This window comes from Mus caroli, unplaced genomic scaffold (genome assembly GCF_978045245.1).
Source record: "Mus caroli unplaced genomic scaffold, Mus_caroli_1 scaffold_11, whole genome shotgun sequence".
NCBI classification, from domain to species: Eukaryota; Metazoa; Chordata; class Mammalia; order Rodentia; family Muridae; genus Mus; species Mus caroli.
This window is the reverse complement of record NW_028227266.1, coordinates 104610114-104624686: the sequence shown is the minus strand read 5'-3', so window position 1 is coordinate 104624686 and position 14573 is coordinate 104610114. Positions and strand designations below refer to the sequence as shown.

Here is a 14573-nt window from a genome sequence, read left to right as displayed (position 1 = left end):
AACATGACAGTAGGGCGTGAACTCGGGCAATAGGTACTTGCCACTCTTCCTATAATGCTGCAGAGTGCTGCAAGCGGGCAGACCAAAGCTCCAGGCTGAAGGAGCAGCTCAGTGCTAGAGCACTCTCAAGGTCATGGGCTGAACCCCAGCATCTCACCCCCTCCCCCCCCCCCCCAAAAAAAATCCATACAGATGGAAGGCCGGCAAACATAAGCCGCTAAATTGTTCTGTGACCCCTGGGATTAATGACTGAAGCATTCTGAAAATTCACTCTAGAAAGATGTGTTTGCAGACTTTTAAGGTGGGGAAGACACATTGTCTTGTCGTGCTAGCGCAACCCCTTCTGTAGGGTTTGGTGGTTGATCTTCTGCATTTGGTAGAAGGTCGACATCTGTTTTTTGTTTCCTGGCAATACCATCCATAATAAGCACAAGCTCTCTGAAGGGCTCCAGTGCTAAACAACCCTCCCCTACCCCCACTCCCAAGTCCCTGAATAATCCAAGCGACCTTCACAGCCAGCGGATGGCTGAAGGGACCTAGTTCTTCCATGGAGTCAGCCTTTCTTGGGAATCCGATTTTTGGCTCTGTACACATGGCCTCCAGTCAGCGTTGAGGACATTGGCCCTTGTGTTTTCAGCAGTCCACCACATGGCTGGCAAGTGGCTAAGCGCAAAAGAAGGAACTGTGAAAGCCAGCTGGGCACTGGGGGAGAACTTTCTCAAGGTCCCGTTTCTCCAGAACGGATGAGCTAACAAATATCTGGATTGCACTTTTCTTAAGACCTCAAGAGAGTGTGTGTACCACCAGCATAAAGCCCACATGACCATCTCGGAACTCGACTTCTCCAGAAAGGATGAGTTAAACTCATGGTGGGCTGTGCGCCAGTAGATGAATTAGAAATTAGGTCTTTCCTGTTCTACTTTGCCACGGTGCTGACCTCAAGCTTAACAAGTTCACGGGAATGTCACGTTAGGACAGCATACTTGAGCTAAATGAGAACTGACCTACTTTTTATGATGCGTCCTAATAATGGCAGTAAATGTTTCAAGAAAGTCAAAATGGAAGAAATGTAGGCTCAGAAATCAGTCAACATAGAACCATGATAAAATCGGAGTATTGCCGGACAATGGTGGCGCATGCCTTTAAACCTAGCACTTGGGAGGCAGAGGCAGGCGGATTTCTGAGTTCGAGGCCAGCCTGGTCTACAGAGTGAGTTCCAGGACAACCAGGGATATACAGAGAAACCCTGTCTAGAAAAAAAAATCCTAAACCAAAACTGTAATGTTATCAAATTCTAGTGGTTGTTATTGTTTGTTATTTCCCCATGGGATACTAATAAAATCTCAAGATCCCAATAACTTAAAAATAAACTTGTATAAATAGAAGCATATGTGGAAGGGACCAATTATACAGGAATTTTATACAGTTAGGATTTTCTCCTTTTTGTGGAGGCTGTATTCCTGATGGTCTTAGGACGGCCATTCCTTCTCATTCCTTCTTCTCTACCTTTGTACTAGATTTCACTCCACAGTTCTCTTGTTCTGAAATCTCAGTTGAACACTATACTGCCAGCACAATAGAGCAGGTATCTCTGTGACCCAGAGAGTTAAAACCCTGATGCATACATAGCATGTTCCTACAGAGAGAAGAAGGCCATGGGAGTTGGGGGACTTCCCACACTGAATCTCAGTCATTTGTTTCCCTTCCTTTTCAGAATGCAAGCGGATTGAAGTTTTGGATGTGGTGTTTGTCATCGATAGCTCCGGCAGCATTGACTATCAAGAATATAACATCATGAAGGACTTCATGATTGGCTTGGTGAAAAAAGCTGACGTGGGCAAGAATCAGGTCCGGTTTGGAGCCCTGAAGTATGCTGATGACCCCGAAGTGCTGTTTTACCTGGATGAACTAGGCACGAAGCTGGAGGTGATTTCAGTGCTCCAGAATGACCATCCCATGGGTGGAAATACTTACACTGCTGAGGCCCTGGCCTTCTCCGATCACATGTTCACCGAAGCCCGGGGCAGCCGTCTGCACAAGGGAGTCCCCCAAGTCCTCATTGTGATTACCGACGGGGAATCTCATGATGCAGAGAAGCTCAACGCCACCGCCAAGGCCCTGAGAGACAAAGGCATTCTAGTCCTGGCTGTGGGGATTGCCGGTGCCAACAGCTGGGAGCTCTTGGCCATGGCAGGGTCAAGTGACAAGTACTACTTTGTAGAGACCTTCGGAGGCCTGAAGGGGATATTTTCCGATGTGTCAGCCAGTGTCTGTAACTCTTCAAAAGTTGGTAAGGACTGTCAGCTAAGTTTCTCCTAATTATTCGGGGTGGGGGTGGGGGGTTGCAAATGTGTGAGATACCAATCAGTCACACTTAGGAACAAGTTTTCCTGGGAGGAGAGAAGGAGCCAACATTATGAAGTGCCTTTTCCATTCGTAGGATCCCAGAGTTGGACAGGCTTTCAAGGATATTTCATTTGCCTTCTTCCCCAACAGAAAAACTTCTGAAAACACTTCTTCCTCCACCTTCTAACACTGGGAACTCCACTGTTTTTGAAAATACTTCATTAGAACACAGGTCCACTTAGATGTCTTTCTCCCCAAAGTCACACTCTGCCTCCTCCTAAGGGCGGTCACCATTGCCTAAAGATACTCCCTCCTCCAGACCAAACAAATTCACCAAAAATGTAGACTTAGGTATTGGGTCTCTGTGATAGAGGGCAGCCACCACTGCTGTGTTTATCTTTCCTTTCAGGCAGGTAGGGATGTTGTGACTCTGTGTGTGTGTGTGCACACTCATCATGGTGTGACTGTGTGTGTGCATGTGCACACTCAACCATTGCTCATTCATTCAGCTGCCATTTTACACTTTTTATCTTGCTAGGCATGGTGCTGCATACCTACGGTCCTAGCACTTGGAGGAGGCTAAGGCAGTTTGAGGCCATCCTAGATCAGGCTAGACCTCCTATGTAGTATGACCCTACTCACATCCTTCCCACCCCCCAAAAGTGAAAGAAAATTCTTAGACTTTTTTCCCTAAGGTCTTTTGTCTTCGTTAGTGTTTTACTGTTGTGAACAGACACCATGACCAAGGCAACTCTTCTAAGGATGACATTTAATTGGGGTTGGCTTACAGGTCCAGAGGTTCAGTCCATTATCATCAAGGCAGGAGCATAGCAGCATCCAGGCAGGCATGGTGCAGGAGGAGCTGAGAGTTCCAACTCTTGTTCAAAGGCAGTTACAAAAGACTGACTTCCAGGCAACTAGGATGAAGTTATTAAAGTCCATGCCCACAGTGACACACCTACTCCAACAAGGCTACACCTCCTAATAGTGCCACGCCCTGGGCCAAGCATATACAAACCATCACAGTCTTCCTCAAAAGAGACAGAATTTGTTTCCAAAAAGGAAGACTAGTTGGTGGGAAATCATATAAGCAATTTTGTGTTCTAAAAAAATAATAAGAAATAAAGTATTTTTACTATAGAGCAATCACTGTTGGTCCACATGTGGGTGTAGTTCTTTTTCAAAATGTTTTAGCTTTTCTGGTTTTGTCTTGTTTGTTTGTTGTGAGCTTTATTCCTTAGAAAGTAGCCACTAGCTTTTTCTCTGGCAAGCTAACAACCTCTGTTTTTACTAGAAACGAGGACCACTCTTAGCTTCCTTTGTTGACCAATGCCTAAAATTTTATCTATCCTTCTCTGTTCACCTTTTGACTGAAACTTTCCCCATGAAGCAAGAAAAGCTGTGAAGTGTGGGCCAGGAGCAGGGCATTGTGATGAGCTCATCAGTCCCTGAAGGATTTATTTGCCATATCTGTTTTCCCCTCCCTTATCCGGACTGTAGGAAATCTGCCACCTTTACCCTTTCCTGAAACTACACTGAGCATTAGCTTGAGGCTCAGGCGGTGCTTAGAGAGTGAGAATGATGGCGGAACAAGTGTGAGAACCTGAGTTCAGAGCCCAGCCCCATGTAAAAAGCCAGTTGTGCCTGTAAGCCTAGCTCCATGGAGAGCCGAGACAGGAGGGTCACTGGTGCTCACTGGCAGCAGCCTAGCTGCAATTTCAGGGAGACCCTGATGTCCCACTCTGGCCTTCATGAATGCGTGTACATAACCACACACCTATGCACTAATGTACACACACACCCTACACACACACACACACACACACACACACACACATACACACGTAATTTAAAAAATTAAGTTGGGTCAGTGTTGGGAACCCTGGAATTTCAGTGGCAGGGCTTAGCATAATGTTAAAGGATACAGATAAGTGTGTGCTAGGCATGACTTATCTATTGGCAGCAGCCTCCTTTGTTCTGTTTGTTTTGAATTTGCTACAATAATGAAACAGAATTATCTCTGACTATATTGCATTATGTGTTTGAAAATACTCTCTTTCTTAAGCTGGTATTTGTGCCTCCGTACACCAGAGAGAGGAAGCTGATAAGAGAGGAAGGCCAGATGGAGATCAGAAAGCATGCTTTTTAACAATTTTCCCCAATAAACCAGAAAAAAAAATTTTATTGGACCAACTGGACCAGAGAAGCCAAGTCAATAATACAGATCACCTGCTTCTATTTGAATCTCTGTGTGGATATGTGTTAATGTTGTTTGCTGTGCTACTACCGTCCCGGCCTTCTGGAAAGGTTAGGACACGATTGCAGATGCCGAGAGAAGCTCAATTGTCAGTCCTCTGGCATGTCAAAACAGAAAATGGCAGACGACCAAAGGGACAGAGCCAAGAGCAACAGGACAAGGATGGGTTAGCGGTGCATAAGTCCCGCTGCCTTTATGAAAGGATCACTTGTATTTATTTATTCTCCAATTAATGTGACCACAGAGTAGCATAAGATAAGAAACCACTTTCAAACTGCTCTCTTTGCAGAGCTGCAGATGTTCACTCCTGGCGGGTTAAAGCACAGTCGCCTGGTCTTATCTCATTTCCTTTCCTCTCTGTAGATTGTGAAATTGAAAAGGTTGACCTTGTATTCCTCATGGATGGTTCAAACAGCATCCATCCGGACGACTTCCAGAAGATGAAGGGGTTTTTGGTGTCGGTCGTTCAAGACTTCCATGTCAGCCTCAACAGAGTCCGCATAGGTGTGGCACAGTTCAGCGACAGCTACAGGTCAGAGTTTCTTCTGGGGACGTTCACCGGGGAGAGGGAGATATCCACCCAGATTGAGGGCATCCAGCAGATCTTTGGATACACCCACATCGGAGATGCTCTCAGAAAGGTGAAGTATTTCTTTCAGCCAGACACGGGCAGCAGGATCAGCGCAGGTACCCCCCAGGTGCTGCTGGTCCTCACAGATGGCCGGTCCCAAGACGAGGTAGCTCAGGCCGCTGAGGAGCTGAGACACAAAGGCGTGGACATCTACTCGGTGGGCATCGGGGATGTGGACGACCAGCAGTTGGTCCAGATCACGGGGATGGCGGAGAAAAAACTGACTGTGCATAACTTCGATGAGCTAAAAAAGGTGAAGAAAAGGATCGTTCGGAACATCTGTACCTCAGGTGGCGAGAGCAGTTAAGTATTGAGTTCTTCATTTTGATTTCCCCACTGCCTCCGCTGACATTTTCCTCCGACTGTTTACCTCCCCTCTGGGGGGAGGGGGGCGGCACGGCAGAGAGAATTTAGATTTGTGCCTCTGGATTTCAATTTGAACTTTTTTCACAGATATGAAGGGTGTATGTTTTGTGAACCGTGGAATGAGAAACAGAGAAATAGAGACCCTGTGGCTTCTATTCACACTGTCTCCCAGGGGGAGCATGGCTCTTCTGTGAATAGAGATGCCTGACTTTAGAAGATGCAAGAGGGAGAGAGAGAGAGGTCATTGTTCACAATCCAGCTGCTTTCTGAGATTGAAGAATATGTCATAGAGAAAATGATCTGTCTGATGGATTTTGGTTGCCTGGCAATAGGCTTACAGTGTGAGCAATGACACCATATAGATGGTGTGGGGAGGGATCATCTCTAGGTTTATACCTTTACTCTGAAAATTTACCACAGAAATTAATAATTATCTTCTTAAGAATGGCCACATTTGGGGTCTGGAGAGCTCAGTCAGTCAGTGAAGTTCTTGTGTGCAATCACAAGGACTTGAGCTTGACCCCGCCCCCGAGACCCATGTAAAACATCCAGATGTGGCGATGCATGGCTGTAATCCCACGCCTGGAAAGACACTGACAGGAAGACCCCTGGGGCTTGCTGGAAAGTGAGCCTAGCCTAGTAAATTAGTTCCAGGCCATGTGAAACTTTGTATCAAAAAATAAAATCTGTGGTACCCAAGGGAATGAATGACAAAGAGGTTGACCTCTGGCCTCTAGGTACATGGAGACATACACATATATGCACACATGTACACACACAGAGAGAGAGAGAGAGAGAGAGAGAGAGAGAGAGATCATTTTGACACTTTCCTGGTAGGTGGAAAATTGGTGATTATTTTGAGTCCTCACAGTAAACATGAACCACAGGACTCCCACCCAGGAAAGGAAAGCCACCGGACCATTTAGAGGCAGCTGAGACAGAAAGCGTGACTACACATCGCTGTTCCATGCCATCTGTTCTTGGACAGGTTGCTTCTCAGCGTTGAATGTTTTCCTTTGTGGAATGGGCATGAGCATCACCTGGTTGAAAGAAACATGGTGAGGCTCTCCGGAGATGATCCATACTCACACCTGACTCTGAATTGGCCTGTCCTGCTGAGGAATTCTGAAGTCCCTCTGTATTAGTCAGGATTCTCTAAAGGAACAGAACTGATAGAATAAATCTCTCTCTTTATATAGAAAGGGGATTTGTTAGAGTGACTTACAAGCTGTGGTCCAGCTAGTCCGACGATGTCTGTCTACTGACGAAGTCCAAGAATCCGATAGTTGTTCATGTCCAGTCCTTGAGGCTGGATGTCTCAGCTAGTCTTCAGGATATGCTGGGGTCCTGAAGGACTAGGTTCTAATGCCAGGGAAGGAAAGGATTTGCTAGGCAAGGCAAAGAGATGGGGGATGGAGGGGAAGAGAGAGAGAGAGGAGAGAGACTTTCTTTCTTCCATGTTCTGTACCTAGGCTGCCTCCAGAAGGTGTGGTCTAGGCGCTTCTTTCTACCTCAGAAGGCTAGGATTAAAGTGGGTTTGCCCAGTTCAAATGATTCAATTAAGAAAAAAATTCTTCTATACCCAGCAGTTTGGGTTTTAGTCAATTCTAGATATAGTCAAGTAGACAGGTAAGACCAGCCATGACACCTCCGTGTTTTGCCTACCACTAACTCATTAAATGCATCCCTAAGGGCTGGATTTTCCCCTTAGCCACCTCATTGGAAGGACTGAGCCTCTTCTTGGTGATAAATATGCCTACTCCACTGTAACTCCAGAAACTTTAAGTTCCACCCAAGGTTATTTTTACTTTCTAGCCTTCCACGAGCTGCTTACCTGTCGCAAGTGACATGGTTGACATCTTCCCCATTGTTCCTGTTCCTTACTTTTGCTCTACCCCTTTTCTCAGGCCTTGTCCCTCCTCTCTTGCTGACGCTGGTCTCTGGCCACTCTCGAATGTTCTGGGGAAAAGAGAAGGGTGAGAGGGACAGAACTGTTTCATTCGATGGCACTGGTCAGATTCTGGTGTTCTGACAGTGACCCACACACAATGCTGAGTCCTGGAGGGGAAGCATCCATTCAGATCTTCCATCCTATTATCCCTTCCAAAGCCAATTTTAGGGAAATGTGTGTACTGATGCTCCTTTGAGAAGTGATTGGTATGTCTGGATTCTGGATGGTGTCTGCCCTTCCTCTTGAACCCAGAAACAGTTCCTTTTTACTGCTTATTCAGAGCAGTTCCATGGGCCACAGTGGTAAATCAGCTGTCCTCATAAACACTAGAATTCACAGTCCTGGAAATGGGCTCCCCTTTCACAGAAAGCACATGCGACCCTGGGTCTCATCCCTCCAATCTCCAGACTTAAGTTAACTCAAAGCTAATTTTTAAGTTACTCGAAGCTACTTGAGTTTCAAGTAAGTTCAAAAGGAAGAGAATTCCCTTCCTCTTGGACTAAGGAAATAGCTTCTCGTATGTGAGGAAACTCAGAGTACCTCAATAGCTCTCTCCAAGTGTACTTTCCCAAGCCCCAGTCTTCCATCTTTTGTAAGAGCCCAGTGGGTGGGTCAAAGGTTGAATGTCATGAAGTTGGTTAGGGACTACTGTCTTTCTGCAATCTTGCTTTAGACCCTCTTCCAACTTTGGAATGTGTCTGATTATTCCAGCCAAATCCTTGACATTAATTTTCTATTTCACAAGAGATACTGATTTTAAATTATTAGGTTGAAAATTATCTTAGAACAGTTTAATTTCTACTTGAGTGCTTGAGAAAGATTTTTTTTTTAAAAAAGGGAATTATTAGCTCCAAGTAGTGAGCTATTTTTAAAAGAAGTAGTTGTTATACCAACAAGATGGCTGGGCCAGGAGGAGCACTTGCCCCCAATCCTGACAGCTGAGCTCTGTTCTGGAACCCCCATGGTGTATGGAGGAAAATGGCTGCAGCAAGCCATCTTCTAACCTCATCCCCACGTGGTGCCCCATAATAAATACATATTTTTAATGTTTTCTTTTTAAATGAAGAAAACAATCATGAATACAAAAAGCTAAAGTAGTGTGTATTAAGATAAACTCAGAGTCATTAGTCCAGCAAACAAGAATTTGAGGCTTTTGTAGCCAAGCTGCGAGCTGAAGGCTGATGAGTCTGGAATGTTCACTGATAAAGCTCCAAGGGCATGCCCGAGTTTATTATGGGATGTCCTTTCTGAAATGATAAAATCCTCCCAACCACAGGGGTCAGGCAGCGGATTGGTGTGTTTCAAAGTCATCCAGGCTTCAATCTGTACACTTGTTTGGCTTGTTTGTTGGTTGGTTTCCCGTTTAGGTTTGGATGCAGGGATTGACTGCATGCATGCATGGCAGTGAAGTATCACTGGGCTACACCCCAGCCCCATCTCATCTACTTGCGAATGAAATGTGCCTAAAGTTGGAGACACGATTACTATTTGAGTCTTCGTTTTCCCATACAAAGCTGAGCGTGCTTAAGTGTCTCCCATTGTGCACAGTGACCCAAAGCATTAGCAGCTGTGTGGAAATGCCCCGTATAAATGTTGTCTTTCCTCTTTCACCCAACAACTGCCAACAAGTCCACTTTTCCCACTGAGATGTTTTCTTCAAGACCACAGTCGCCTAATCTGATTAATGAACCTCAGCCTGTCAACAGTGTTTCTTGAGTTTTTCCCCCTGCCTTTATTTATTTATTGTGAGTATTTGGAAGGGGTCACACATGGCACAGCAAGCCTGTGGAGGACAGAGGACAACAGGAGTCATTTGTCTCCTTCCCCTGTATGGGTTGTGGGAATTGAACTTGGATTATCAGGCTTGGCAGAAGTCCCCTTCCCACTGAGCCACCTAGGTGGCCCTCAACGGTGTTCCTTTTCCTCTCTTTAATTTATTCTCTCATGTCACATTCTGACCACAGACTTCCCTCCCTCCTCTCCTCTCAGTCCCCCCTCCCTCCCCTTCGCCCCCAGATCTACTCCTCCATTTCCCTTCAGAAAAAGAAGGGATACCCCCCTTCCAGGGATATAAATCAAAAAATGGCATAACAATATGCAATAAGACTAGGAATAAACCCTCATCTCGAGGCTGGATGAGGCCACCCAGGAAAAGGAAAAAGGTCCCACAAGCAGGCAGAAGAGTCAGAGAGATCCCTACTCTCATGGGTAGGAGTCACACAAAATTCCCAAGCTGAACAACCACAGCACAGCACATATGCAGAGGGCCTGGAGCAGACCCATGCAGGCTCCATAGCTGCCCTTTCGGTGGTTTCTGTGAGCCCCTAGGCGCCCTGCTTTGTTGATTCTGTGGACTGCTCTCTGCTGTCCCCGATCCCTCTGGCTCCCAGGGCTCCTCAGTATTAATAGTGAGAATACACTACCATCAATTCTAAAGGCCTTTAACAAATAAAAGGGTCTGGTGATTGTGGCAGCCAGGCCCTCTCTTATCCAATGTATTCGTTTGTATTTTTGAGGCATATAATCAATTTTTGTGGTCAAGGAAAGAAATCTTCCAAGAGGGTAAGAGATTTGCCCAGCATAGGAGGACTGAAGCTTCATCTCCCCACCTCCAAGCTCACCCCTGATTTCCACGTGGCTGATGGAAGACCACCGCCTCGGGCAGCATGGCCGCCTCCTCATGCTTCCCTTTGCTATCCCATCTCCACCCCAACCCCATTGCCCCCCTGTGGCTGATATCTTAATTTCCTTTGCTTTCATGGCTCCTTTCCTATTCTCAGCCCTGTGACCCTAGTTTAACTCTTCGTGACCTCTGTTTGAAAATCAACATTATCTTCTCCCTGCTCACTTCTCAAACTACCCCTGCCTCCAGTGGATTTGACTCACCACTGGCAGATTCCCTCTGAAGCATGTCCTTAGTGGAGTCCCCCAAATATCCTAGGCACATCTGTCCTTAGAGCCTTTGGGACCAACGCACAAGCACTCTCTTTCCTGCTTCGCCTTGTCCGGCACTGCACTTAGGCATGTATCTGCTTGGCCTGGACTTCCTCACCAACTTGTCTCCCTTTGATCATATTGTGGAATCGTTTGCCAACTTTAATTAAACTTGAGGAACTTAGATTGTGTTTTTGGCATCTAGATGAAATGTTTTAAAGGCTCAGTCTCTGTAGGGAACGACTCCAGGGCCTGCTGGTATCATTACAGTGTCTCTGCTGGTGTATATGCCTTTCCAAATTGGCAGTGGGCTGGCTTTGTCACCTGGTTTTCTGTTAATGGGTTAAAGTACTGTAGGTCTAAGGAGAAGTGCACATGAAAGTTCTGGAAAAGTCAGATGATGACTTCTGATGCTTCCTGTCTCTGCCTCCATCTTGTTTTCTGAGTAGCCAAGAAGAGGGTCAAAGACAGCGAAGTAGAAGGCCAGCCGTCTAGACTTTTTGACAACATTAAATCTCTGGGTGAAATTGGTGACCAAGTAAGGCTTTCCTTTTTCCACACTCAGATCTTGTCTTAAAAAAAGACTTAAGTCACCAATCTTTGTTTTAAGCATTGAATTTGGTTTTGTGGTGGTTGCTTCAGAGACTTAAAAATATTCAACTGATCAATGTGTGTGGGAGATGGCATGAAGAGGTGTCCCTGAACACACATGGACACACATACACATGCAGACACATACAGACACACAGACATACACACATGTACACACACATATGCAGACACACACACAGACACAAACAGAGACACACACAGACACACTTGGACACACACACGCACACACACAAGTAAAAAAAAAAAACGAAATCAGGTCTGAAAACTGATTTAAGCCAAGTACTTCTTTTTACTTTACCAAGCAAGCCACATGTGTTGAGAAGGCAGGCTAAGGTTCGAGTGAGTTTAGCAGCTTAGACATTCTTGAGAGAAGAGCGTATGTGCTGTAAGATTTTTATCCTTCTTGAGTTAACTGCCGTTAGGGCACTCAGCTTAAAATACCAAGCCCATCCAAATGTCTTCAGTGTTGAAATTTCCCTGGAGTTCATAAGGCAACAACAAAGACCTTTAAATGCTACACATCTCTGCTCTAAGTCTCTAGAACCCCGGATGGCAGTGCCTTGCTCCCCAACTGGCTGAACTCCCAAAGGCAGTGCCAACTTTGACATGGACAAGATGGATAATTGGATTATTAGTCTCTTCTTCACCTGTAGGCCTTAAAGCAAGATCTAAATGATTTTTTTCTTTGAACATTGACTTCCTCTCTGTGTGGATGTTAAAGGCAATCCAAATTGACCCATGCTTCTAGAAAGAAAATTGATCAAAACTTTTCTGTGACTTTCTAAGGTTCTAAATGACTTTTCTCTGTTCAAATGTTTTTACTTTTCTCTTGCTCCTATTATAATTTAACATTTGTCAGTGACCTCAGTTGTTAGGCAGTGCTGTATATGTTTTAGAATATTATCATATCCACAGGGTGCCTTAGGGATACTTTAGAGACAGAACATATTACAGTGTATTTATAATGACTAGAATAGAATCATTTAGCACTTTCATTGTCAGAGAATCGTCCAGATTTTATGCCAACTGAAAGATATGTTTATGCTTCTATAGCTTATAGAAAAATGGGTGTGTGGCTCTTTCCTGATCCATGTCTCCCCTGCTTTCCACTTTATGGCTACAATGGAAATAAGACTTCTTGGTCCCTAGACCCTGACATGTGCCAGAGTCACATTAATATAGTATTAGTCTAACAAGATTCGCTTTCCCTTGGATCCTAGATTGCTTTGTGGATGTCGTGGTTGGATTTGATATATCAAGCCTGCAGAGAGGGCAGACTCTGCTTGAAGGTCAGCCTTGGATGGGATCCTACCTCCAAGACCTCTTGCGTGCCATCAGCTCCCTCAATGGGGTAAGCTGTGAAGTGGGCACAGAGACTCAGGTGAGCATAGCTTTTCAAGTGACGAACACTATGGAAAGATACCCTTCCAAGTTTGAGATCTACAGTGAGAACATACTAAGCAGCCTGCAGGGTGTGACCGTGAATGGCCCATCTCGTCTCAACACCAACCTGCTGAGTTCTCTGTGGGATACGTTTCAGAATAAGTCAGCTGCTCGTGGGAAGGTAATGTGGCTTTAGTTTGTGTGTCAGTCTGCAGTTTTCAGTGAACTTATGGCTAACTATTTTTTTTCTCCTCATTGTTCTAAAACCTACCCTAGGTGGTCCTTCTATTTTCAGATGGATTGGATGATGGCGTTGAGAAACTTGAGCAGAAGTCTGATGAACTCAGGAAGGAAGGTACTGAATGTGGGGGATGGGCAGGGACAGGGTTAAGTGTTTCCTTATTTAAGTAGGGTTTTATTTTGTAGCCCAGGCTAGCCTGGAGGTGTAACCCAAATGGGTCTCAAGCTCAGGGCAGCCCTCTTCCAGCCTCTTGTGTGTTAGGATCACAGACATGCACCACTATGCCTGGCTGCTTACTAATTTTATAATCTCAGAAGTCAACTCTGGCTGCTTTATTTCCAGGTACCTTACTGACCCCTGAATTTCTTATCAACTCCAGTCAAGCCCAGTTCTTCTCTGTTGAATGGGCTTGGTAGAGCAAAGGTCCTTTTTAGAACACTTTGGTCTCTCACTGCCTCTCCTGGTCCTTGGGTCTAAAACAAGACATAAACTATGGCCCTTGCTTCACCTCCTCTTAGGATTTGCTCTTCAAAACATTTCCTGGAGGATGTGCCTTCCTATCTCATCCTGCATTGTTTAGGATTGCTACTTTGTCACATGCGAGTGACAGGAAGAGTCTCCTTGACCAAGAAATGTGATCATTGGAAGACTCCTTCTAACACTAACCATTTCCAGACTTGCAAGCTTTTTGTTTTTGGGCAAGTGGCCTTGGGTGTTGGGGTTTTATAATTAGTTCCTTCCTTCAGAGCACAGAAGGACCAACCATGATGCTTGTGTAGCCTCAAAGCTCTGGAGCCAGGCATCTGGCATTTAGAACCATCAGCCAGTCTGACTTCTTGTTGGGTCCAATCAAAATATGGGTCAGTAGAGGCAAAAGCAACCATGTGTCCTGACTTGACTGGAGCAGGACCAGCCTTCCATAAGTGGGTACTGCTTCTCCGCTGCCAACAGGATCACCCACCTGTCAATCACTCAGAGCTATGTTCTCTGAAGAATTACCATTGGAAAGTTACTCCCCATTTCACCCTTGGGCTGTACAAAGAATTGGATCTTGGTTTCAAGTGACACCAGGGCTGTGATTTATACTCCAGAACTCTCCAAGGTCAAGTTCAAAGCTAGGGGATTGTTCATGTTCTGCATGAGCAATCTTTCCTTCACCCCCTTTCTTCTGAGGACTTTTCAACACATTGTGTCCAAACCCTTACCTTCTTAGGCTCCACTTCTGGGAGCCTGCTCTAGTACACCTGCCTCTCCAGAATCTGTGGTTTCTGCTCAGTTCTCTCCTTAACCTTAAACAAATTACAGAGTTCTCTAGATTTACAGTCGTATAGAGAAGGCTTTTATTTAACCCTCTACCGGCTGAAGCTGCCTTCTCTTTATCCTATCAAATCTTGGTCCTTGTTTATGAACTCTAGACAGATTTCAATTAACATTGAGGACGAGGCTTTGAGGCACCTGGTTTGAGAGAACAATTTTGTTGTCATCCTTGAGATTTTAATTATTTCAGTCCTTTGCATGTGTGAGTGTGTGTATAGGGGAGGGAGATATTATCTCTTGCCAATGGTGTTAAAAGCCTCTTCTGGGAAGCATTTCAGAATGTCTAGAATTCTAAGACCATTCTTTCTCCATCTCCTAGGAAAGACATAGAAAATCTGTATCAATTTCAGAAGATACACACACACACACACATATATATATATTCACACATATATATTCCTTAGAAATTTAGAATCTTTGAGAAAGGGATAAAGGAATGATGGCAGTAATATCACATAGACCTCAACATGGACAAGAAGTACCCCTGTCCCTAGATGCATATGTGTGTGTATTATACATGTATGTAATATATATA

The 14573-nt window shown here is 45.0% G+C and overlaps 1 protein-coding gene across 1 annotated transcript in view; it reads left to right on the top strand.

Annotated features, from left to right (window-relative positions):
- Col6a6 (collagen type VI alpha 6 chain) overlaps positions 1-14573 on the top strand; it is a 141469-nt gene that overhangs the window by 49056 nt on the left and 77840 nt on the right. Inside the window, exons 8-11 of the mRNA XM_085827969.1 lie at positions 1715-2290; positions 4967-5536; positions 12318-12661; positions 12757-12835. Coding sequence (XP_085684095.1) covers positions 1715-2290; positions 4967-5536; positions 12318-12661; positions 12757-12835 — 1569 coding nt within the window. The remainder of the gene's footprint in view (positions 1-1714; positions 2291-4966; positions 5537-12317; positions 12662-12756; positions 12836-14573) is intronic.